The sequence below is a fragment of the Balaenoptera borealis genome (assembly GCF_965194805.1).
Source record: "Balaenoptera borealis genome assembly, chromosome: 15".
Taxonomy (NCBI): Eukaryota; Metazoa; Chordata; class Mammalia; order Artiodactyla; family Balaenopteridae; genus Balaenoptera; species Balaenoptera borealis.
In genome coordinates this window covers 52806945-52832892 of record NC_138871.1, presented here as the reverse complement: position 1 = coordinate 52832892, position 25948 = coordinate 52806945, and the positions used below count along the sequence as shown (strand labels likewise).

Sequence of the window (25948 nt, the reverse complement as noted above, 5' to 3'; positions counted from 1 at the left end):
CCCCAGCCAGGCCCAGCATAGAGCCGGGTGCTGCAGAAGCCTCAGTGGAGGTTTGTAGGGAGGAGTAGTTACACTGGGGGAGGGGGTCCAGCTCCCCATTTTGTAGATGAGGCCCTTTGGGACACAGAAATGAAGCGACTTGCTCAAGGCCCCATGTCTGTCGGGCCGAGCCTGTGTCGCGGGGCTTGTCCTGTGCTTTTCGCTCAGCCTGGCTCTGACTTCAGGGCCCCGCAGCTCTCCTGAGTCCTGCTGGGCCACGTGCTCCGGGGAACAGATCTCCGCATCTACAGACTTGGGTCCACCCGGCCAGCCGACACTGGGCAGCAGGCAGCTGTGGGGTTTACTGAGCTGCTGCCTCCCCCGAAGCCCAAGACCTCAGGCCTGATGGTGTTACAGGCCCAGCTCCCCAGACGCCCATGTCCTTTCGGTGACCAGCCCACCAACCTGGAGGTGGCCCACTACCCAGGCCGGCAGCTTGAGCTCTACCACAGTGGGGCTAGAGAGCTGCCATTGTCGGCATTTGTCAGGGATGGTGGCCAGGCTGCTGGGATTCAGCCCCCCTCCCACCATCTCTCTCTGGGCTGTCACCTCACCTGCTCTGCCTCTCTTGTAGTTTGAGGTTTTTTATCCCCTCTGTTCAGTGGGTTCTCTGCTCCATCAGCCTTTTTCCTGCACATAGCTCACCATGGCTGTGCCCAAATGGTGAACTCAGCCCAACTCGCCTCCCCACGGCTAATGGCCTCTATCTCAGGGTCCCCTCATACTCCAAGGAGGGAGAGTCCACCAGTGCCCCCAGCTGTGGCCAGTGGTGAGGCCACAAGATGCACAGAGCTGTCCCTCTCCTGCTGGGTGGGGTGGCCTGAGCAGGGACGGGAGCAGAGTGCGGGCTCACTGGCTGGGGTGCCAGAACCCAGCTTCACTTTGTGGGCCCCTCCGGATGGGGGAGGGGAGATGTTCCACACAAGGGGGCCCTGACACCTGGGCGGCAGTGGGGCTGTGGGTATGAATCATTCAGCCCCTTGGTTGGGGGCGGTACCAGTTGTTCTTGGTGACACTGCCACAGCAGGCACACGGGCAGATGACATTCCTGGGTGGGTAGGAGGGAGGGGACCTCTGGGAGGCCTGTGGGCCCTGAGTGGGCACAGCTGAGGGCCCCAGCTGTTCCCTGCCTCCCAACAGGCCTGCCTGCCGTGGGTGCCCCAGAGGGCTGCCTGCGTGCCCCTCTCTCCGTGTCACATGTTGTGTGTGATATGTGCACAGGTGACCTGCGCCAGTTGGTCCCTTTCCAACTGGAACAGTCCCTCCTGCTCTCAGGACAAAAACAACCCCAGGCCTTTTTCCCCTGAAAAGTTAGAGCTCCCGGTGTCAGGGAGCAAGGCCACAGCCAGAGCCAGCGTGGTGGCCTGCCCGCTCTGCAGGGTTTGCGGTGTCCCAGAGGCCCAGTCCCCGAGCCCTGCCTTCCCCCACTCCCGGCTTCCCTCTCTCTGCCGAGCGGGGCAGGGACAGACACGGGCAGAGTGAGGAAAGGAGCTGGCACAGACTGGCCTACTCCTGGGTCCAGGCTCTCAGCAGAGCAGCTGTCGGGGAGCTGGATCCTTGGAGCAAGGGAAGCTTTCCCTGTGAGAGGTGGCGTCCCGTGATCTTGAGCACAAGGCCTCTGGGTGGGGGAAAAGGTCCAGGTTGTTGCTTGTGGAAGAAACAGCTCTCCTTCCATTCAGTGACTGTGTGGCCTCAGGAAGGCGCCTGGCCTTTGTGGTCAGGCACGAGGAATTGCAGTTCTGAGGGTCCTGGGCTGGCGACTATGAATGGCGGTCCTCCTCGGTGACCTGCGCCTCTCCTCTTTGCAGCTGAAGGAGGCGCAGTGCTTCGCCATGATGGTGATCCAGCTCGGAGAGGAAGCCGGGGAGTTCCTCTCCAAGGGCTACCTGGCACTGGGTCTCACCTACAGCCTGCAGGCCACCGACGGTGAGTGCTGGGGCCTAGGAGCCTCTGCTCGGGGTGACTCAGGCCTCCTAATGGCCCCCCGGCAAAGCCCACGCTGACCTCTGCCCCTGGAACTCCTGTGGCGCTTGCCGTCTGTGATGCACCACCAGCCCTTGACCGCACAGTGTCTTCTTTCTGGTTCACCTTAACCGTCAGCACCACTGTCATCTTCTGGGGTCTTTTAAATCCCCCCAGTGCATGGCATAGAGCTGGGTACACAGCAGGCGTTTACTGAATACTTGTGCTTGGTGCGTGGGTTTGCCGCCTGGAGTCTGGCGTTCTGTCCCGAACCCCGCCGGCTCAGCCGTATGTTCCCCCAGGGATCGGCAGCCACCTACTTCTGTATCCTTGCAGCCTGAGGGAAAGGGAGTGATAGGCCCCCACCCAGACCAAACCCGGAATACTAATCAGCCCCAACCCACACCGCCTGAATGCCAGCCCCTGGGAGCAGGCTTCAGAGGCCCCACACAACGAGAGGTAAGAACAGCTGGCACTTGCACCACGAGGGGAGGAAGAGGGGTGAGATCCTGGTGCCGTGCCGTGCCGGCTCCTTGTTCTTGAGTGACGGTAGTCACTGTCTCTTCAAGGTATCGGTGAGGCTCTGATAAGGAACCCGGGTGTCCCTACACACTGGTCAAGTGAGGGAGTCATCAGTCCCTCAGTCAGAGTCCAGAGACCCTCCACGTGCCTTTAATCCTCTAGAAGCAGGGCTGCTTTATAAGCTGGGGACCCCTGACATCCATCCATGCCAGCAGCATCTTGACCTGGTCTGGTTGGAGCCTGACAACAGTCATTTTAAAGCTTCCCAGGGGTTCAGTGTGCTGCTAAGGCTTCGAATGCCTGTGCTACCGCATTTAAAGATGATTTAATTTACCAGAAAGGTGCCCGGTTTGGGTTAAATCGAGAAGCCTCATGGGGAAAGTATAATAGAGGTTTCTGGTGGCCTCGTGGGAGGGGAGTTAGTGTTCAGTGGGTACAGACAGTCTGTTAGGGACGATAAGAAAGATCTGGAGACGGATGGTGGTGATGGTGGCACGACATGGCGAATGTACTTAATGCCACGGAATCGTCCACTTGAAATTGGTTGAAATGGTTAGAAAAGAAGAAGCCTCATCAGTGAGGAAGCCCAGGGAGGCATGTGGCCAGGACAGAGGTGGTAACTTTTCCCTAGAGGCTTGGGCCTTTGGAAGGGTCAGTGTGGCCCAGGTGGCAAGGAAGGCAAAGGAGTACAAGGATCTATTGTGTCAAGAATCATGCCAGGAGGCTAGGACCAGGGCGACACCTGCACCCCTTCCCCCAGTAACCAGAGCAGAGGGTGGCAGCATTCCGGAGCTGCTTGAGTGCGAGCATTTGCCAGACGGGGTCCCGGTGGGGGCTCTCCCTGCAGAGCTCTGTGCCCTGGGTGGGACAGAGCTGGGTCGGCCCCCCTCCAGCAGCCCCTCATGGCTTCGTCTCCATCCTGTCTCCTGCAGCGACTCTGAAATCCAAGCAAGATGAATTGCACCGGAAAGCACTGGAGACGCTGGAGAGGTGAGGGAGGCCCGAATGGCTGCGTTGGCTCGAGGTGGCTCGGTCTCATGTTCTCTCAGGAGACCCTCTGGTGTAGACAGAGCAAAGGTTTCTGTCCCCATGTTGTTGACCAGCAAACCGAGGCTCTGAGAGCTCACACAGGAAGCAGGGACAGGCCTTTGGGGTTGGGTGGGCGGGTTGAGCCCTTCCACACGAGTAGAGCTCCCCCCAGGCTCCGTTCCCGTCCTGCTGAGCTCAGGGGACGTGAGCTATAGCAGGAAAGCACCTTGCACAGTGACCTACAAGTATAGCAGGGACTCAGAGTGTTTGCCTCCTGCCAGCCCCTCTGCAACCTGAGGGCTGTGAGGACGCCTACCCCAAGTCCTCACAGATTTCCTGGGAGCCCAGAGTCCAGGAGGGAGGGAGGAAGGGGAGGGAGGGGGAGGCAGAGAAGCCCCTCCCCCAGCAGCAGCCCTTCCTCCCTCCCCAGGCCCATCCTGGCTGAGCCCTCTCTCCACCACAGCCTGGGGACCCACCTGATCATCCCTCCCCTCCCTTCCTCTGGCCCATCACAGGGCACTTCCCCATGAGCCCCGCGTGTCTTGCTCCCTCAGAGCACGGATGGCGGCTGCTGGGTAGGGGCCTGCCCTGGACTCCTTATGCCAGCTTCCTGGGTGCTCCCCTCTGGGGCAGGCTGTTCTCAAGCCCAGGGAGGAAGGAGAGGCCCATCCTGGCAAACCCCCTCTGAACTCCCAGGATCAGGGGACATCTCCTTCCCTCCCCCGCTGGCTCTTCATTCCCAGCGCTTCTTGCGCAGAGAGGCCATCCTAGCCCCACGTCCTCCGGGAACTGTTCCCTTCTGTCCCGCGGCGGAGAGGGCAGACTACAGCCTCTGTACCAGGCCACAGCCGGGTCAACAGCTGCCCGGAGGAGAGGGGCTTCCCCCACCCACCAGTCCTGTCCTCCCAGACGGCCCCCACCTCAGCCAGAGCCAGCCCTCTCGGCACCCACTGCCCCTGCCTTGGGCTGCCCGTGGGCTTTCTGCCCCAGCCATCGTCTCCCGCGGGGCACCCTCCAAAGCGGGCCCAGGCAGAATCTCCAACATTTGGCCCTGCAGCACCCAGCACAGGGCAGGCATGCTGGAGACCCACGTCACACACTGGTTGTCGACCTTGATGGCTGACTTGCTGCTCCCTTGCCCCATACAGAGCCCAGCAGCTGGCGCCCGGTGACCCCCAGGTCATCCTCTATGTCTCCCTGCAGCTGGCCCTCGTCCGCCAGGTGAGTCCTCACAATTCTAACACCCAGGTCTCTGGGGGCTGCTGATCTTCTCCTGGCCCCACTGCCTTTATCAGCTGTGTGACCCTTTGCAAGTGACTTGACCTCTCTGAGCCTCTATTTCCTTGTCTGCTATGTCAGCACCTTCATACTCCACCTCAGAGGGGCCTAGTAAGGATTAAGTCAGCTAATGTGGTAAAGCCCCTGGCCCATGGTGGGCCCACAGGAAGGGGTTATTCTCTGCCCTCACTCCTTCTACAATATGTCCGTCTCCTGAGAAGTTGACAGGTGACCACAATAAACATTTGCTTGTGTCCTCACCTTCTGTTGAGCTTTCCCCAGGGGTCTGGAGGAGTAGAGTGATTGGCGTGTGGAGCTGTTTCTGTGTGACCCAAAGCTTTCCTCCAACCCTGTGGACGCCACCGGCAGGCTCGGCCTCCGGGGGCTGACGGGGGCCTGCTGTCCGCCAACCACCTTCGACCTACATGGCTCTCCGGGCCGACCCACCTTCCTTCTCCAAGCTGAGCTGTTGGTGCTGAGAGGACACTGGTCTGTCCAGGGAGTGAGGCCGGGCAACCCACCCAGCCAGTTGCCTTTCAGAAACGAGCAAGAGCTCCCGTCGCCCAGGCCCCTCAGAGTCTCTGCTTTCACGTGTGCCCCTCAGGCTGGTGCTCTGTGTGAAGCAGGACCTCTCGGTGGCTTTGATCGGGTGAGCGTGGACGCTGGGCCACTCGGGAACTGCAGACAAGCCAGCAGGGACCCGGGCTGGGCTCCAGACTGTTGGAGAGGAGTCCGCAGAGCCCCCATCTGCTCGCGGTCAGGTGACAGGCAGCCTGGCTGACGAGGGTGCTGCCGTACCCCCACTGGCCTGGGCGAGCCCTGCATCTGATGAGGAGGGCGCCGGTGGCCCCATTTGACACCTGAGGCGCTGAAGCTCTCCTGAGCTCAGGAACTGGGAACTGGCCAGGCCAGCACAGTGGCTGCTCCGGAGCCCACTCTGACCCAGTGAAGCAACCCCATGGGGCTCTAAGTATCCTGTTCCCCTGTCCCATTTGGAGACTGGGCACTTGGAGCCTTGTCCACCGGCCTGGTGGTTGGTTTTACTGGTCGATGTCAACTTCTAGCCCTTGGTCTCATCTTCAGGGAGCTGTGTTTCCAGCCCCTCTCCCCCTGTGCCCCTGGCTCCTGACTTCCAGGTCCTGGAGGAGGCACTTCGTACCTCTCTGCTGCTCTCTCCAGAAACATCAGTCTGCTCTGGTGCTCCCAGGAGCATGGACGCAAAGATACCCGAGACCAGTTTATTTTTAGCCCTCTGTAAAAGAACCGGTGCTTTCCTTGCCAATCAAGTTCCTGATAAACCTTTGGTGATGCATGTTTTAATATCTTTAAGTATTCAGCCGCCTCTGATGAATGGTGTCTGTCCTCCCAGAGAGATGACTGGGCCAGGCCAGTGGAGTCTGTCACCCATTGTCCTTGGGGACCCAGATCTTGGTAACCTCAGGGGGTTGAAGGTCCCTGAACGAACTCTAAGTCCTGTCTGCCTGCCTGGGTCTCTGAGCTCCTCTGGCCCATCCTGCCCAGAGCATGCATGGCTGCTCAAGTCGTGAGGGCCGAGGATTTGGACACCCAGCCCAGAATAACGGGGCGGGAGCAGCCTTGGGGAGGCAGGGGCAAGCCAGGCCAGGAGCCACGCTGACCTTAGCTTCCTCCTTTACTTTCCATGACCTTTCCACAAGGGGAGGTCCCCGTGGGAGGACTCTGGGCCTGGCAGTAGTGCCCACAGCCTGTGCAGAGGCCGGGTGGAGACCAGGCACGTGCCAGGCACGCCAGGGACCAGAGGCCCCAGCTGACCTGTGTCCTGTAGGCCCCTCAAGGAGCATTGGAGACCGGGGTCTGAGGTTTGGTGAAGAACAAGACTTTCTGAAAAGGGCTCCTGAGGTTCCTGGGAGGACGGGGTCCTGGTGTGGATAGAGTCACAGGAGCTGACACAACTGCCAGGCCTGAGCGCCTGAGAGAACACGTCCCTCAGGACTGGAAGAAAGGATCTTACCTGTTCAGTAGCTGCCTGGGCTTTGGGGGCTTGAAGAGGGAAACTCACGTTTTCAAACGTGTTCGATACTCAGCAGGACATTTTTCCTACGTCGTCTCACCCTCTCAGCCACTGTTATAGGTATGACCGTTACCCTCATTTTGCAGCGTAAGGACTGCAGCTCAGACAGGCCAAGTCCCCTGCCCTGGGCGCCAGCTAGGAAGTGGCAGAGCTGGGGTCCATGCCCCCATCTGACCCCAGAGCCTAAGCTCTTGCCACTGTGAGCCTCTGAGTAGGAGGCAGCATTTGTCTGTCAGCCCCCATCACTGCGTGAACAGGTTCGGAGAAGAGTTCCGTAGCTAGTGGTCCAGGTGGCCTCTCCTCACAGCCCCACTCCTCCGGTTTAGTTGGTGCTTCCCGGCCGATCCTTCGTGGTATGCTGTGAACCTGCCCCTCTTTTCCCTCTTGCGTGGGGACAGCACTAGCTTCCAGGGCCTGACTTTGGAGGATGTTTTCTCATCAGAGCCCCTGCCTGCCCCACAGTGCCTGGGGTCTCACTTGAGTCTGCTGCACCCTTGTTGGCTGGCACCTGGCCCCAGAGTCCGGGGAGAGGTGTGGGCCTTGGGGAAGGTCGCTCAGCTGGCAGTTTTCTCCGGCAGATCTCCAGCGCCATGGAGCAGCTGCAGGAGGCCCTGAAAGTGTGCAAGGATGACGCCAATGCCCTCCACCTGCTGGCGCTCCTTTTCTCCGCCCAGAAACACTATCAGCATGCCCTGGACGTCATCAACATGGCCATCACGGAGTATCCCGAGAACTTCAAGTGAGTTCCCCATGGACACTGCTGGGCTGGCGGGCTGGTCGTGCACACGCTGAGCGTCAGGGCGGGGCGGGGACCTGTGGGGGCGGAGCCTGGCTCTGGCATTCTGTTCTGGCCAGGTGTGAGCAGAAGGCACACACCTGGTGTGGGGTGCGAGGGCAGCTCCACGTAGCCTGTTGTTTGCATTTGGGAGACAGCCCTGGCTCTTGGTCTCCACCCTGCATTTGAGAGATTACTAAAACTGAAATCAGTTCACTTTAAAATACAGGTCGCTTAGGGAATACTACAAGTAGATAAAACAGCCTGTGCGGACAAGGGATTAGTTACCTAATCCCAAATATAATACAGCAAGACCTACTGTGTAGAAGTTTATTTTTTACTTTTATACAAATACACGAAGGACAAAGGTCCTCCTCTTCCAGTACCAGTTACCTGGCTTTTTTTCCAAGCTCCATCCTCATGCCTATCTTGTAGGGTCTGACGCACGGTCTGCTGCCAGCCATGTGTGTGCACATATGTGTGTATGAGTGTGCCTCTGTGTGTGTGCGTTTATTGTCAGTTACGCTTCGGTGGAAACAGAAACTGTCACAATGAGAGGGTTAGAATCCTAGAGTGGGGAGGGGTCGCCTCACCGGGCCCCTGGGTCAGAGTGCATGTCACAGAAGAAACAAGAGGCTGGGCCAGGCATCAGACACTGTCCTTTTTCTGAGTGAAATCTTGCATGCAGGTGGAAACCGTGAACAGATGGGAGCAGAGCTGTCCTGTGGAAGCCAGGGAAGGGGGCCCACATGCTGGCCCCTCGGTGCCCCCAGCCCAGTGCAGGATCCTCCCGTGCCAGCGTCTCCCATCTGACTGCACGAGTTGAGTGGGGGGTGGAAAATCCACCTGCCACCCAGCCCTGTGGAGTGACCCTAGGGTGTGACCATGGCTCTTTGCAAATAAGTCCATACTTTTCCCCATGGATGAGACCCCTGGATTAGCAGGAAATGTCACTGAGTCCATTACTGGTCAGGGATCACTGAAGAATGTCATTGCTCTTCAACTGAAAGTGCATCCTGCTTCTGCAGCTGCGCCCTGCATTGGGAACAAGCTGTGTGTGGCTCCAGTTAATTAAACCCCTGATCCAGTAAATATCACTGCAGCCAAACAAAAAACTCAGCCCCCTTCGCCCTGACCTCAGCGTCCTCAACAAAGTCTGTATTGCAGGCACTTAAAGGCCCCTGGTCTGGGTCTGTCTGCCACCCAGTGCCTCGCTGGTCCCAGGTGGCTGAGACCTTGTAGAGGCTCCTCCTTTCTGCAGAGACTGCCTTAGTGTAGGAGAGGCTGGCAGGCTGGTGTCAGGGGTCTGGGAGGCCTGGCCCAGGGGGATGCTGGTGGGTGGAATAGACCCCTTTCCTCTTGCGCTTGTGCCCTTATGGGAGCCACAGCAGGTCCCTGGCTGTCACCTGTGGTGCCTCTAGCAGCTTGCCCCTGCATCTTCTCAGCTGCTGAAAGACTGACATCTGTCCTGCCTCCAAGGACTATTGTGAGACTCAGACAAGAAAAGATCTCACAGTCAATTTACAACTGGCTTCAAGGACAGCAGTGGGGGTGGGTCTGGAAGATGGTCCACAGTGTAAGGCTGGGACCTGGGACCCTAGGGAGGCAAGTGCCCGCAGTGGGCCAGGAGGTGGGGGAGGGCGTCCTGCACATGAGGGCAGGGGAAGCTGTGAAAAGGTGTTCAAGCTCCTTAGCTGCACAGGAGGTTGCCATTCCCGGGGGGCCGACTCAAGACTCCAGGAGGAAAACCCAGCTTTTGTGGAGTTGACTTTTGAAAATCTTCCTGAATTCAGGGATTAGAAAGCAAAGCAAAGAGGATCTTGATTTCCAAGCCGTGGGGTGACCTTTAGTTAATGGAGCTTGAGTTTAAAAAGGCAGAAACGTGGTGAGGCAGAGACTGATGGGCCTGCGGGGACAGTGGGAACTTGCCATGGTGGGAACCAGACACCCGAGCAGCTTCCTGAAATCCTGAGGGCTTCCGACGGAGCCCTGGACACATGTGCTGGCCTGGCCATTGCTGGCCACTTTGCCGGGGGCCTCAAGGGGGCAGCAGGCTCCCTATTTGCACCTGGGTTCCAAGCCAGGCCAGGCCTCGGAATGCAAGAGATCCCCACAGCAAATTTGGAGATGCCTTTGCTGGTCCCTTCTCCAGTCCTGGGATTGGGAGGCTCAGCCGGGAGGGTCATGGGGAACAGGCCACTGCTAAGCTTGGTCCCTGAAGCCATGGGCTCCGTGGGGTGCTGGTTTTAGGTAGCAGATTCCTTGTGCTTTAGTCAGGCCGCTTGTAGGGGAGGTCGCCATAGTAACCAAACAACATTCCTGGGCTAATGATGGGAGCTTTCCAATAACCAGCCTGTCAGTCACTGCTCCCGCCCCAGACCTGGCAGCCTGCCAGACCGGTTTTGAAAGCCCAGGCTATCAGGCTGACAGAAGAGGAGCAAACTGGTTTGCCCTTCCCTTCCCCTCCCCTCCCCTCGGTGGCAGGGCCGCCTCCTCCCACCCCTCTTGGGTTTCTGGCCAGCCCAGCCCAGGTCCTGGGGGCCTTGGAAGGTCCTGGGGGAAGGGGTGTCGGAGCCCTAGGGAGCTCTCCCCAGAGCAGGAGCTATATGGCCCTCTTGACAAGCCAGAGCTCACCACTTGTAAGCAAATGGAACCGGTCACAGCATCTCCCCCAGGAAACCTGGGCTGTTTTGGAAAATGTTTGAGCTGATAAACTAGGCATTAGCTGGGGCCAGACCGTGACTGAATCCGGCTAAGGCCAAGTTGGCCTCGAGGGTACCCCTCTGATCTCTCCCTGGCCTGCCTCACCTTTTTCTCAGGTTGCGTGTGATAAATTTCTAGTGGTGCATTCCACCAATCAGAAGGGATCAGAGTCCTGGGGCTTCTGTTAATGTCTCTGACTTAAACCCAGCGTGTTTATTGGATGGTTCTTATTAGGGACTTGGAGTAGATCAAAGGGACGCTTAAAATACCAGCACTCCAGTGAGGGGGTTGGAATCAAAGGTATTAGCACAAACATAGTTTATCACTTTGCCAGGTTCATAAAACATTTTTGGCTGCCACATCCCCTGATGAGGACAGGAGCCATGGGGTAAACTTGCAGGCCATGTGGTGGAGGGAAGTGTTAAACCAGGCATAATCACTGGCACCGGCACACTCTTCCCCAAAGGTCAGTTCCTCATCGGTGAAGCTAGCCTGACATTCAGCGTTTCCCTTCGCTGGTGGTTCTTTGCAGCCCTCCTGAGACCTCGCTCCACGTGACACTGCGGTCAGAGGGTCTTCAGTCTCCCTGTAGCCTTCTGTTCACACTCCAACTAGCAGGGTAGATGGTCTAGGTTATTTTGTTTGGGGAAGAGGAAGGAAAGGAAGGAAGACAGATATTTGCAGGTTTTTCCAAAAGGAATTCTTTGTTTTAAAGCCGTTTTAGCTCTTCGCTCCCTGATCCTCACGCCTATCAACATTTTCTGGTGGCAGGCACTGTGGCCTGGGGCCCTTGGCTTTCAAGCAAGAGTGGCCCAGCCTTTCTGCCCCCAGGAGAGGGCTCAGGAGGCGAATTCATGCCCATGAAGTAGGGCTGGCCTCCCCTCTGCAGTGGGTGGTCTTCAGGTCCCCAGGTCTGCTCACTGGGCAGAGATTATAGACCAAGACCAAGGTGTTTGCTTCTTGGTGTCTTATACCTGGCTGGGAGCCAACTTTTGTTCCATCTAAGGACCTGCTTTCTGGAAGTTCTTCCACCCCAAAATGGTTATGGAATGGCTCTGTGTGGTTTGTGTTCATATCTTTCAAGGTCAAGAATTTGTGTTTGGAGAGTCACCTGGGGGTAACTGGAGGTGACCTGCAGCTGAGGGAAGCTGGGCCAGCCATTGGTCAGCACGGATAAGGCCGGGGGTGCCATGGGCGCAGGCAGCTGTTCTGTGGGTGGGCCAGAGCTTTTGAAGCAACGAGGTGCTAACTCCTGGATGTGGAAGCTTATGGGCTGTCGATTTTAAACGTTGGATCACATTGAATGAATTCATTGAGAGGTAGAGGATCAGTGTGAACCTTAAAAGACTGGGGGACATGAGTCAGTGTAATCCTCCAGAACCAAGGAAAAATTACTGGTTTTTTAGTGCTAAGAAAAGCTGCCGTAAGTGTCCCTTGCAAGTTAGGGATTAGTCTATGGGAAGATAATAAAGATGGGCCTAACTGTGGCCCTCTCCCTTTTAGGGAGGTCCCTCCTGTTAGAGCTTTAAAATAATATCCTCAAAGAGCGAGTGTGTGAGCTTAGTCAGTTAATTGCCCTGGTGGAGTCTCTCCCAGAGGCGTGGCATTTAGAGGAGCCTGAGACCTGTGACCTGGCCAGGGTGAGAGCCAGGTGATTACAGCCCTTGCAGGCGAGGGAGTGGCTGGTTCCTACTCACATACGGGCTGCTCCTCCCCTTCTCCCTGCCGCCCACCCTGGGCTGCGTATGGGGCCTCTGAGCCCCACCTCCAGGCCTTCAGGCCTGTCCCTGACAGTCCAGCCCCAAGAAGTACCCTCCTTACCTCGCCTTGCTTGCAAATCCTGCCCATCCTCAGAGACTCCCCTTGGGCTCCACTTTAGGCCTTGAAGCTCCTGTACTCAGAGCTGAACCACTCAACTGAGTATCTGATTCTCTTCTTCTGTTTCGTTTCCTAATTGCCTTGGATGTGTTTCTTGAGCTTCCCCGAGAGTGTGGAAGCACCTTTGGGGCAGAGATTATGGCCTGTCCTCTGCCTCCCCTTCCTCCCTGTAGGGAACCCACAGCTGGACACCCAGCACACCACTAGACCCCCCCGATGGGTAGACCGTAGGAGTTGTTTTGTTCGTTGTTCTGGAAGGAGGGAAGGGAACACATGGGGATGTTGGCTCTTACAGCCCTCAGAGCGCTCTCATACCCCTTCACCCTGTTTTGTCGTTGCTTTGGTTTGATTTGTTTACTTTTTGGGCTTTACAGCCCTCCTACTCTAAAGGTAAAGAAACTAACGGGAGAGTTAGATGGTCTCTCAAGGTCAGAAAGCTGATGAGTGGCAAAGCAGGAACTAGAACCCAATGCAGCTGATTGACTGAACAACCCTGGTACGCTTGAACCCCAAGTGCTTCAATAATAACAAAATAACAATACACCCAGTGCTTGCTCTGTGCCAGGCACTGCTCTAAGCACTTTTCGTGCATTAACTCATTTAATCCCCTCAGCAACTGTGGGAGGTGTAGGAACTATTGTTACTCCCACTTTCCAGATGAGGAAACAGAGGCACAGAGGGCTTAAGTAAGCAACTGTACATAATAGGGGCTAGGTAAGTAGTAATGACAGGTCATAGTGGACTGAACCATTTATGAAGTGCTAGGCCTTTTATGTGCATTGTTTCCTCATAACAGCCCCCAGGGTGTAGTGATACTGTCATTCCCATTTTACAGATAAGAAACTGAAGCTCTGAGAAGTTGAAATGACTGGCCAGAGGGTGCATGGCTACAAGAAGGGAAGCTGGGATTTGAACTTGGGTCATCAGACTTGGGCCCCGTTTTCCGGGACAAGACCCACTTCCTGTAGAAGCCCACGCTGCATGCAGGCTCTGGCCTCCTGGCTGAGGAGTTAGACTTTCCAGAGGCGTGGCCGCCTGACTCAGAGAACAGCCTGCTTTTTCCACTCAATTATGTGTTTTCTATAAAAATAGAACTCTTCATTAAAACAATGCAGCACAGCCATCAGCTGGAATTACTAATTACTGTCCTTTAAAGAGATAATACCCCCTTTTGTGCATTCACCATACCTGCCGCCACCCTCTCCCCCACTACAGAGGGCCAGGAGCCAGAAGCCAGGGCCCCGGAACGCACACATGGGGCAGTGGGACCAGAGGAGAGATTTTCTGCAGGATGCTCTGCAGCTTTGTTTCCTTGGTTCCTGGTCATGGGGACCCTACAGCTTTCCAGGCCTCGGTGAGTCCTCGTGACTCAACTTTCTTCTTCTGTTGTCCAACAAAGATGTGTTGAGTGACATTAGGTGAGGCACTGGGGAGACAGAGATAAGAAAGACGTGGTTCTGCCCCGAGCGTAGGGTCTGGTAGGAAAGACCGGTAATGATGGAGCGGTCTCAGGATGAGGGCTGACCTTTCTTGAGGGGTGGCTGTGCACCGGGGCCGGCTGCCTTGACAGTTTCTGTTGCCCTTAGTCCTCCCAAACAGCCCTCCTTGGTGGTGCCGTTACTGTCCCTGCTTTACCAACATCCGGTAGAGCTCAGAGAGGTGAAGGCACCTGCTAGGAAGCAGCAGGACCTGGAGGCGTACCTGCATTGCCTGATGCCAAAGGCCGTGTTTCAGCACGACATCCTCCTGTTTGCTGGGGAGTGAGTCAGGGGCCAGAGGTGGTTCCCTCAGGTACACAGCAGGTACCGTGTTCCAGTGTTTATTGCACATGCTGAGTAAATTTTATAGGGAACTTCTTTCAAGGAACATGAAAGTAAAAACGTGGGCCCGTTGTGCGTGCCTCCCACACAGCCCATGTCCTTCCCTGCAGCCAGCTCTGCTCCGCCAGCATCCCCCTGCCACCGAGAGTGGGGTGCTGGGGTGAGCAGCAGGGAGGGAACACCGGGGAAGATGGTTGGAGGCCCTGGGGGTGGGGGATGGACGAGATGACCTCTGACCCCAGGACAGTGCTTGCTTAGCCAGAACTGCTGTCACAAAAATATCCCCCGTTTACAAAATAATTCTTTTTTAAAAAAAAAAGGTTTTGGAAAGGCTCATGCTCACCCAGTTCTGAGGAGGCGCACCCTGAGATGGTTCCTCTTCACAGCAGTGGAAAGAAATGATTTGTCTTAGCCTCAAATGGGAATAGCTCCAAGTCTTAATCCTTTTGACAAATAATTAGCAGGCTGATCCTGGCCCAGGAGTTCAAGCCAGGCAGGGCCTGGGAGGAGAGAGAGGAGGCGGGCGCTAGGCCCACCCGAGCTTTCCCCTGGGAACCTCCATCATCAGCCCTTGGCCAGAGCGATCACGAAGATTGGCAAAGCCAGTGACCTGTGGCGACACCCAGAGACGCTGACCTCGCTGGTGTCTCTCTTCCCCCACTGGAGGAGGGCTGGCCCAGATGCAGACAGACAGACTGACGGACTGCAGGGCTGAGATCGTTCACGGTTCAGCAGGGGCTGGCTCTGTTCAGGTCCGATGGGCACCTGTCTTTGGCCCCAGGTGCTGACCCATATAGGTGACTCGGAAGGTGGCCGGCGTGGGCTGCCAAGGCTCCAGTGGCCGTGAGGGAGGGCGTGCGCTCTTAGAGGGTGGGCCCGCGGCTACACTGAGCCTCCTTGCTAGGAACAGGGTGCACATGCCTCAGCCTTTGGAGTGCGCAGAGTGCCAGGACCCAGGACTCTCCTCCCCGCAGCCCAGCAGCCTCACCCCTGCAGCGGGGACAGAGGGCATGGCGTTTACACTGACGCTTGCTCCTTCGCCTTCCCCAGAGAGAACTCTCACTTTCACATCTGCCTTCAGATGCAATGGCGGCGCGCGTTTGGCCTTAAAAGACCTCAGTGTTTATTCTACATCTTAAAAAACAGGAAGGTGCTTGCAAGACAAGGTCACGGCCGAGGTTCATTCACCCTGACCTGCTTGGCTGTGGCTCTGTCCCTCCCCTCTGATCCTCTTCCTTTCTCATGCCCATCTTTGGTCCCAGGAGCCACCTGGAGCCAAAGGTGCCACCTGCCTTGCTGAACAGGCCATGAAGCTCTGGGGTTTTCTGAGAGCCTTCAGAGACACCTGGCCTGGACACTGCTTTTGGGGGTCTGCTAAGCCTGCATTTTTAAAGGAATTCCTTCCCTGAGCCTTGGGCAGGCCTGTGCTTAAGGACTTAGTAGAGCTGTGGGTTTCTCAGCTGCTGCTTCTGGGTCATCACAGTTCATCCTGCAGGAGTCCCTGGGGCAGACAGGGCAAAGAGACTCCACTCCTATTTCACAGGTTTGGAACCTGTGACATGCCCAGCTGGGTAGCAGCAAAGCTGGGACTTTGGCTCGGGTTTCTCACTCCTGGGCCAGTGTCTGTCTACCGAGTGACGTTACAGTGCAGGGTCAGGACAGCAATGTGGCCATTCCTCTTCCGGAATGGCTTTTGTCAGGTCGTTGGAGGGCCGCAAGATTCCAATACCCCAGCCTTCCTGTCTCAGAGACTCTCCTCAGTTGTGCTTTTGGCCCTGCCTGGGTGACCGTCCTCTGGGATGAAGACCCCCAGTCACATGGAGCCAGATGCTTTCATGTCACGTCCAGAACTCCCTGTTCCTCCCCAGGCCCTGGGAAACTTTGCTTCTGGACAGCTTAAAGTGGAATCAGCCAGCACTTTGCTTGTGGGCTGCGTGAGTCCAGCCCTCTCTGCAGTTCTGAGGCATCAGTGAGCAGATTGCTCGCCTGCCTCCTAGCCAGGAGCCAGCAGCGGGACGTGGGGCTGCCACAAGCCGGCTCTGATTCACCATGGATTGCGAGGCGCAGAGCGTGGCTGGAGGGTTGTAACAACACGCATTTTCATAGTGTTAAGCTAAGCGGACACCATGTGCTCAGCTCTGTGCCAGGCACTGGGGAGGCGAGGAGGGCACTGACATGGAGGGAGGCAGGGTCCTGTCCTGCAGGCAGTCGTCATCCAGGTGGGGACTCGCGGCAGGACACAGGACAAGATAAATGGTAGTTTTACCATCTATAGGCAGGACTGGCTGCAGATTGTTTCTAGAGTGTTTGAATATTTCAGTGCTTGATATGAGTTTTATCTTCATTGTTAAAAGCATAAGCCTATGTGGCAAAAAAGAAAAAAGTGTGTATACACACACACACATACATACATATATGAGAGAGAGTAATTAAGTGCTAACTGAAGATTGTCCTGAGCGTTCAGAGAAGGGCAGAGGTGGCCACGCTTCTTGGAGGAGGACTGGAACCGTTGGATTAAAATTGTGGGGTTTTTTTTAAGTCTCAGAATCCTTTCTTCCGATGACATTTTAGACTCATTCAGCATATAAAACAGGTATGCCAGGGGCTGGGCTGTTTGAAGGGAGGGGGGAGCCCGGACTCGCCCCCTCTGTTCCCCAGCCCTCACTGCAGCGGCCTCCGCACGGCCCCATCCACGAAGCACGGTGCTCTGATGAGGCTTTGGCCTGTTGGTGTGGACCCCACCAGCCACAGTGGCACCCTAGGGCACTGCCAGCCTCCTCGTACCATTGTGTGAAGAACTGGGCCACCCATCCTGGCAGATGGGATGGAGAGGGAGCCCTGTGCTCCAGCAGGACCAGTGGTTTGGTTGTCTCAGAAGAGTGGCAAGGAGCGGGGTTGTTTGCTGATCCCCGTTGCCAGGCGGAAAGAGTTCAGTGGTGAGTTAGAGGCGTGGCCGCTGTGTGTGGATGACTACGTCCCCACGATGTAGTAAAGGCCATGGCGGGTGGGGCGGGGTGCAGCCCCCATGGGGACGCACAGAAGGTCAGAGGGTGACATCTGGTTAGGAGTTGGCCGGATGTCAGAGAGGAAGGGTGAGCCCCAGCAGGGATGACAGTGTGGAACAAAGGCTGTCCTGCACTGCAGTGAGCCGCTTATGCCCTGTGAGCAGCCCACAGGTACCCAAGGTCATGGGGAGAGGTGGCAGGGATGGAAGGTGGCACGGACAGTCAGGGCAGGGCCCCTTGTTGAGGAAGACGGTTCTGGCAGCGCTGAACTGCGAAACCAAGGAAATCTCAGGAGCTAATCTGGAGCCTCCCAGGATCTGGGAGTGAGGGATCCAACCGGAGGGTGACTGTTGGAGTGCTTGCCCCAGCCCGGAAAGGATGTGGTTGGGTTGAGAAATTCCGCTCTGGGTCACTCACGCTAATGGAATGTCAGAGTCTGCGTTGGTAGAAGTCACTGTAATGCCAGCTCAGCTTTCAGCCACTTCTGTTCCGGGCATACGATGTGGTCAGGTCTCCCACGGACCCCTGCAGTAGGGGGAAGGGCTGGGGCGGAGAGGGGCGAGCTGCAGAGGAGGCCTGTCTGGGGAGATTTGGGAGCAGGGGAATGCTGCAGGGTTGGTCTGCCCAGGGACGGCTCCCAGTGGCCCTGCCCCGAGGAGGTGCAGCCTTGGAGTGGACTAAGCCTGGGTGTCCCGACCGTCCAGGGAGAGGAGCTTTCACTCGCACCAACACCTGTTCCAGCCGCAGGCCCTCCCCCTCCCCCATGCTTCTCTTCCCTCCCCCAGCTCCCAACCATATCCCACCCCACCCTCCTCTTCATCAAACACCAGCCCCGGCAAGACCCCTCATCTGTTCTTTCCTTGCACTGAGTCTGATCCAAAAATACAGCCCTGGATTCTCTGGGCAATTTGTCATTTTTAGCACTGATTGTCACCTTGAAGGCAGAAATTGTGTCTTCTATTTCATGTTCCTGAAGCAGAGGCTCCTAATACCTGTGGAGTGTTGGACCTTTTGAGAGTCCGGGAAAGGGGAGTGGGGATGGCAGGACCAGGGTCCCCAGCAGCTCCCACCGGGGTACTGAGACCACGTTCCTGACCAGGCCCGTGCAGTCTGCAGTGTGGGGACCACGCTTTCTGCCCTCTGGACCTCGTAGGCCTGCCGGGCGATTCGTTAGTAAATGTTCTAAGGAGGGCGCAGGGCATCCTGAGAGTCTGGGAAGGCTTCCTGGGGGAGGTGGGATTTACAGTTGAGCATGGGGGAAGGGATGAAAAAGGAGAGGAGAGGCCATGTGGTGGTAGTGGGGACGACCCTGTGAGCAGGGGCGGAGGAGGGACATGGATTTTTGAGGGAAAGTGAGGAAGAAAAATAATCCTTGCCCAGAACCCAAACCCTCTCCACTGAAAAGAGGCAAATTCCACCCTTTTTATTCTCTACCAAGTCACAATCCGAGAAAAACAAGGTGTGAGAAGAAAGGAATGGAGTGAAGCCATCGAAGTCTTTTGTGAGGCTGGAGGCCCAGGACTCAGTGCAAGCAGGGGAGGCCAGGGCCCTGACTGAGGGGGAAGGTCAGAGGGAGAAGCCCCCAGATGGAGGCCTGGCCTCCCAGTGTGGGGCCTGCCCTCTGCTGCAGTCTTGGTCATGGGGGTGCACCCTATCTCCACGCAGGACTCAGCTTCCGTGATCCACGGGGGCCTGTGTGCCACCCTCAGGAGGGCCGGCAGCACCACCAGGCAGCAATCAAATTCAGGGCCTGATACTCGGGTTTGCCCAAAAGCAGTGCCATGAACGGAAGGACGTCACTGCTCACCACCCAGTGAGAACCAGGAGTCACAGCCTCGTTTGGGCCTCAGTGGCTCGGCCAGGTTCTCCGCAGGCTGCCAGGCAGCTGGTGCGCGTCAGTGTGGCTGGCAGTACCCGTGGTAAAAAGATGGCAGTACTTCCATATGTGTGGGTAAACAGCCACTGCCTTGACCCTCCCCAGGACCCCAGACTTCCCAGCAGTTAAAGATCTATCACTTGGCACCACAGGGCATCCAGACCCCGTCCTGGTCATGCTGAGCCAGTGTTCTGCCCGTCTGTCTGTGTCCTGGGCAGAGGGAGGCAGCCAGCCAGCCCTGTGTCCTGCCTCCCGGAGGGCCAGCACTGTCCCTCTCTTCCCAGCCCCTCTCAGGGCCACATCCCCACTGTTCTTACCCCAGAGGACTTCAGGGTTGGGGGTTGAGAGAGATTCTGAGGTTGTTCCTAAACGGTGACGGAATAAGACTTCATGTCACTTTCATCCTATTGAATGTATAAGGAGGGCTGGCAATTTTTGGCTATCCAGGGAAGAATCCTTTGACAGAGTAAAACTTGACCCTCATCAGGTATACAGGGTCAGGATACAATTTGCATTCAATTAGGAGATATTAACTGAGCACCTGTTGCCTGCTGGTGAGGCGGAAAGCAGAACCCTGACCTTCTGTGACCTTTTCACCAGTTCTTTGCTTAGCCTCATTCCTTGAGTCAAAGTTTGCTTCTGGGTCTGTCTCTTATATAAGGCCCCATCGTGGGCCTGGCGGGCCATATAAGTAAAAAGATAGGCACGTGTTCAGTGAGGATGCTGCAGAGCCGAGGGTGTGGAGGGAGAGGAGGGGCAAAGAAAGCAAGACCGTAACCACCCTGGACAGTGCTTCAGAGGGTGGGCGGGATAGTACACCATCAGGGGACAAGCGTGAGCGACAGGGACACTGGTGAATGCAGAAGAGTGCTCTGCGCTTTGGCAGAGAGGATGGAGAAGCTGAGGCACAGAGAGAACACGTGGTCCAGGGGTACAGCTGAGGCCACTGTGCTTGTGGGCACTCTGCCTTCTGAGGGCTGGGGAGGTGGGCATAATCCCTTGGGGTTCCACCCTGGGAGGAAAGCCAGGGGAAGGGGTCCCCTTCAGGCATTCTAACTGCCGTGCTCTCTCCCCACAGCCTGATGTTCACCAAGGTGAAGCTGGAGCAGATACTGAAAGGCCCAGAGGAAGCCCTTGTGACCTGTAGACAGATGCTGCGGCTGTGGCAGACCCTGTACAGCTTCTCCCAGCTGGAGTGAGTGGCGGGTCCCTCCAGATGGAGTTGGGAGGCGGTGGTTGCCAAGGCAACAGCACACAGCTGAGTGGCCATGATGCCTGGTGGGTGGAGGTGCTGAGGATGTTTGAATGAGGGAATGGGACTTACTGCTTCTGGGACCTTTTACATCCCTGCTCTAATTTTAACCTTTTGACAATCCTCTCTAAAGTACAGAAAGAGGCTGTTTAGGAAACTAAAGTTCAGAGGGGTAAGAAGGAAGAGAAATCATTATTAAGCATCTCCCCCATCAGCTGCTTTTATCTTATCCACTGTCAGATTTTACCTCACCCCAGGGGGTAAACTGGGACTCAGAGACCTTATATAACATGCCAGAGCCACTCTCCTGTAAATGGTAGTGGTGGAGCTTGAACCTGGATCTCCTGAGCCCCAGCCTGTGGAGCCTGTCACTTCTTTCCTGGTTCCATTTGGAAGCTGGGAGAGGAGGGGAGGAGGAAGCCAAGTTCTAAAAGGGCCCCCACTCCTCCCCACTCACCCACTGTCCCCACACATCCCATCTCCTTCTCCAGTTCCCAGCCCAAGCTCTGGGATTCTCCTGGGCCAGAGCAGGGCACTCTTGTCCAGGCTGAATCTGCAGAAAGTCTTTGCTCAGACCTACTGAGACACCTGGGCTCAGCCTATACAGCCCAAAGCAGAAATGGGCCTCATTTCCGAGTGGGGCGGTGCACTGCCCCTTCCCGGTCCCCTGGTACCACCTCCTCCCCTTGTCTGGCTGTGTCATCTCCTCAAGGGACCCCACTCTGGTAGGTATATGTATTTTCACAGGGACTCTGGCAGCCCAGCAGCCTCTTACAATCCCCAGAGGAATATCTCTACAGGTGCAATTTACAGAGGAGGCCCCAGGATAATCTGATGGAGTAAAATCCTTGGGCAGGGTAGGGTCGGCCCTCTCTTTGCAGGCCTTTGGGCTTGGGAGATTCCAGGGCCCAGCAGGACCGGTGGGTGGAAGCTGCCAGCAGGCGGCTCTGGGGTGAGGGACTTTTCAGAAGGGAAATGGGGAACCACCTGGCAGCTGGGTGCTGTGAGGGTGAGGGCCAGACTCTGGTGTGAGGGGGGCCCGCATTTGGATGCCCCTCGCTCTGCCACTCACTGGCTGTGACAGGTTCCGCTGGCAGAGAGCGCCTCTTAGCCGGGTGGCCGGTTGCCTGCTCATCCAGGCGATCATGATGGGGTCCCTCTGAGCTGCAGCCTCATCTCCAGCGTGTAGGGCTTAGCCTGTGCCACCCCTGCGGGAGCAGCAGAGCTGTGGAGCTGTCAGGTGCTCTCCAGGGTGGGGCGGTCTGGTTTGCCTTGGGGTCTTTTCAAGTCACCACCCGCAGCCTCATCTCTGGGGAACCCCCCGGCAAACACCCCCCGGCCCCACCAACCCAGGGCGGAGCAGAGCTCAGCCTGGCCAGCTACCTGTAGGCAACTTGTGGGGACCGAAGGGTTGGATCCAATCCCCTCCTGGCTTGCCCAAGAAGAGGGAGCATTCCTTCTGAACCTGGAGCCACAGAGCAGAAACTAGGTCTTGTAAAATCTGGGTTGGGGCAATCAAGGATCAAGGCCAGAATCCACAGCCTGAAGGTCTGGCCTGCCCCGCCCCACCCTGCCGGCTCCACCTCCCGCTCTGCTCCCTGGCCTCCTTCCTCTGCTCTGCCTGGGGCCAGCCCACACGGCCCCTCCAGGAGCCTCCAGTGCCCGGCCTCTGATGCCCCAGCGCAGCCCTCTCTCCATCTGGGTCTTTGTTAAACGCTCAACTTGGACTGTCTCCTTCCATCTGGCTGTCAGGTTCTTCAGGGTAGGGGCCTAGGACCAGGAGGCAAGAGGTCCCCAAGATGAGCTCTTTCTGGAGCCCTAAGAGAGCCCGCTTCAGGACGAGAAGCTGTGTCTGTGCATCTGCTCCAGGCCAGCACAGGCTGGGCACCTGCCCACGTTCTCATTTAGTCCTCACAACGACCTTGTGAGGTGGACATTCTCATGCTCATTAACTCCACAAAATAACTGTGATCATCTCAAGAAGAGAGGACTAAGATCTAGAAAGGTTAAGTAGCTTTGCCGAGGGTCACATTGCTAAGGAGGGCAGCCCCGTGGCTCTCCCCCAGTGTCCTTGGCTCTTTTGCACTGCACTCAGGTGCCTCCCGGGAATGAGAAGGGGGTGTGAGAGGTGGGAACCAGCCCGACCAACTGTGTTTTTGTGGATGGTTTCCTCTAATGCCCACAAAGATGGCTGTGCACCCAAAGAGCCAAGTTCAACGTGAACCGGAGTTAGGATGGCAAGGATACCCCAGCCCTGGCGTTATTTGTGGGACCATCGTCTTGGTGCCCCTCTGAAGGGAGGAGGCCTCTGGCCCCCAGCTGGGCCTGCCTTCTCCTCTCCTGCCCTTTCTGCCTCAGTCCTCTAAGCTTCCCCAGCCAGCAGGTTCAAGGCCACAGACCGCCCCCCCCAGCAGTGGGCAGGGGCTGCCTGGGGGCTGTGTGTGCCCCAGGATGGGCACAACCAGTTGTGCTGCCTTTCTGAGCTGGTGGTCCCCCCGCATCCCACTCTTGAGAAAAGAGGAGCCTCCCTAGCCCTGTGGGAGCTGCAGGGACCTGGGGAACTCGGGGGGGGGGCTTGTTTATCTCCCACCCTCGGGCCCCCTCTGGCTCTTCCGGGGCCACCCTGGCAGCCCCGGGGAGGGGGAACCTGAGGCAGGGAGTGGCATCTGGGCCTTCCTTCCCTGGAAGGTGGGGGGCTGCAAAACCAGGCTTCCCTTGGAAGCCAGTCCACAGTGCCCGCTCTGTGCCTGGCTCTCTGCTAGACGTTGAGAGGGCAACGAAAAGTAGAAGAGGGAATAGATGGATGGGAGAGGTTCTCATCCTCGGCGTACGTGGTGCTGGGATCCACGCTGATGGAGAGCAGGGAGGGAAGGCAGCGTGAGGGCAGGGGAGCCACAGGAGGCCTCTAGGTGGATGTGGGCCCTCGGGCTGGGTTCTAAACAATGCGGGGTTTGGGTGGACCGAGAAGAACGGCGAGAACCTGCTTGGTGGCAGCAGCATGAGTAAGCATGTAGCTTTGGAAACAAAATGTGGCAGCGTTAGGGACTAGTGAGGAGGCTGATGGCCCCACAGGCACACAGCGGGCACCCTGTGTGTGTGTGTGATCAGGACTAATATGTCAGTTTAGCATCTGGGGTGAGCCAGATTCTAGAATCCCAAGCCTGAGCTCCAGTCTGGCCTGCTGCTCTGGTTGTCTCCATCCTTCCTAGTGGTCTTTGGCTCTGTTCACGGGCCTGAACTCTCAGCCCCAGAGCCTGCCTGGCATAAGGCTCCCCTCATTCTCCATGCCAGCCCCCTCCGCCTCACTGGGGCCTGGCCCTCCCTTACCTTCCAGAGGCCTGGAAAAGGATGGCAGCCTCGGCGAGGGCCTCACACTGAAGAAGCAGAGTGGCATGCACTTGACTCTGCCCGATGCCCACGATGCAGACTCTGGTAAGAATGTGCCCTGTGGGCAGCCGTCCACATGAGCCCACAGCTCCCTCTCCCAGCCTGAGCATCTGCCTGCCTGGTCAAACCCACCCCACCTCCTGCCGGCCGCTGTGCTGAGGGGCCTGTGCTAAGGAGCCGACCTTGGGCCTCTTTAGGGCCCATCTTGGCCGGATGGCTGTTGACCCTGGGGCAGGAAGTGGGCAGCCGGCGTAGGCGAGGGAAGGACCCCACCCCCTGTGTGGGGAGTGAAGAGAGTCAGGGAGACTGGGGTGGAGAGGTGGCTGTGGAGCACGGAAACTGTTTCCCCTTAGGCTAAAGCTCAAGGCCAAGGTCTGCTGTGATAATGTCCACAGTAGATCCATCAAGTAGAAAGGAAGGGCTGAGCTTCTGTTTACAACTGCAAACCCAAAGCTGACTGTTGTTTCCTGGAAAAACTCATCCTGACATCCACGACTTGTGAAATTCAAACAAGTTCAGGATCTGCAAACTGACATGTTTTAACCCAGGACCTGATTAAAGCAAACACCTTCCTCAAAAACACAGGCAGAATTAGTCACGGGAATGGAAGCATGAGGGAGTTGTATTTGGTGGCATTGCTCATCTTTTCCACTTCTGTGGCCGTGAACCAAGTTGCGCCTTCATTGTCAAGTGATGGAGCTGATTTCCGAAGCCACGCCCAGCACCTGACTTGAGAGGCAGGTCTGAGGATTGCTGGGCTGGACGTGGAGCTGCAGACTCCGAGGAGGCAATGGTGACGGAGAGTGTAGCTCCCTTGCAATTAGAGAGGAAAGAACCCTGGACAAGGTTATTAGGACTCTATATACACCCGCCTTATAAACTGAAATCATCTGTGGTTTGCCCTGAGGTCTCCTGAGTTTATTGGAGGAGCCTTTACTGCCTCTGAGAGAGAGGGAAAAAAGTGCTCGCATTTCACCTGCATGTGAATTGTAAATGTCAACGCCTTATATATCCTGAACGGGGAGCCATGTCACTCTGAACTGCCACATGGAGAAGTTCTCCAGAGGGCACAGGGTCTGGCCTGAGCTGCTACCCAAGGATCCTTCACAGCCCCACCACCAATGGGACCTTTCTATAAAGAAATAATAGGCACTTGTGAAAACAGAAAGTAAAAATGTAAAAGGAAGAAAGGAAAAGTCATCCGTCAGTTCATCACTCAGACCTTAATAAATGGCCTTTCAGACTTTCAGAAACATGTCCATATTTTCTTGTTTGTGAAAATGTGATCATACTCTTTTGCAATCTGCTTCTTTTTACCAAACTGTATAATGTCAGCCTCTTTCTGCATCGATACCCATATTTATGCATCGTTATTTTAATGACTGCATAGTCTTGTATGATTATACTCTCACTTATTTTTAATCAATCCCAGTTGGCGGACAGTCAGGCCATTTCTGTCTTCGGTATCCCAGGCAGTGGTAGAATGCCCGCAGTTGCCGACATTCATGGTGTTCTTCCCTAGTGATTAACTCCTAGAAGTGGGCTCACCGCCTGATTGCCCCTCAGAAAGCTCCTCTCTCCGGCCTGGGTGAGGGTAGGAGGTGGGCCCCTCCTAGTGGGTCTGTGCGCTGTTTTGCGGCTGCTGGGCCAGGCTGCCCTGCCCTGACTTGGCGTGCCCTGTCGGTCCTGAGGGGCTGCGCAGCCTCTGTCCTGGGGCCTGCAGTGGGGCACTCGGACTCTGTGGCTCAGCCCCTCCCACCTTGCTCTGCAGGTTCTCGGCGGGCATCGTCCATCGCGGCCTCCCGGTTGGAGGAGGCCATGTCGGAGCTGACCGTGCCCAGCTCGGCTCTGAAGCAGGGCCCCATGCAGCTGTGGACCACGCTGGAACAGATCTGGCTCCAGGCTGGTGAGTGTCCCCAGCCCCAGTGGCACCCACCCCCCTGCCTGCGGGCCACCAGGGCCTCCTCTGGCTCGTCCGGGTCCGCCCTGGCAGCCGAAGGTCGGGGAGCTGTGTCCTGAGGAAAGCTAGTTAGGACTCAAACCCCCGAGAACTCACGGGAGAGCTAGAGCAGAGGTGAGGTGTGCTGGCCCCAAGAAAGCGTGGCCTGGTGGTCAAGTCCGTTGAAGGCAGAGGGCTGGTAACCCTAGGGTTGCCATTCGGGTGACAATCTCTCTTGACAGCTAGTGGGCACCGTTGCCACCATGGAGTTTGAGGGTCTGTTAGTACTGGGGAGGCCGGCGGCTTCAGAGTTGTACGGCTTACTTACTGCCTGTCCTGATCTAAAATGAGCTAGTGTGTGTCAAGCAGTTAGCACATAGTAGGTGCTCGGTAAATGGTTCTGGGCTTCTGTCCTGTCCACTATAATGACGGT

At 56.8% G+C, this 25948-nt stretch overlaps 1 protein-coding gene across 8 annotated transcripts in view; it reads left to right on the top strand.

The window, feature by feature from the left end:
* Positions 1-25948, top strand: part of TTC7A (tetratricopeptide repeat domain 7A) — a 184527-nt gene that overhangs the window by 120760 nt on the left and 37819 nt on the right. For 7 of the 8 annotated variants that reach the window (XM_082358066.1, XM_082358064.1, XM_082358065.1 and 4 more), the window contains 7 exons: positions 1848-1965; positions 3456-3513; positions 4701-4773; positions 7459-7619; positions 20016-20132; positions 23524-23621; positions 25348-25482. In XM_082358066.1, coding sequence (XP_082214192.1) covers positions 1848-1965; positions 3456-3513; positions 4701-4773; positions 7459-7619; positions 20016-20132; positions 23524-23621; positions 25348-25482 — 760 coding nt within the window. The remainder of the gene's footprint in view (positions 1-1847; positions 1966-3455; positions 3514-4700; positions 4774-7458; positions 7620-20015; positions 20133-23523; positions 23622-25347; positions 25483-25948) is intronic. The other variant, XM_082358068.1, reaches the window with a different exon arrangement.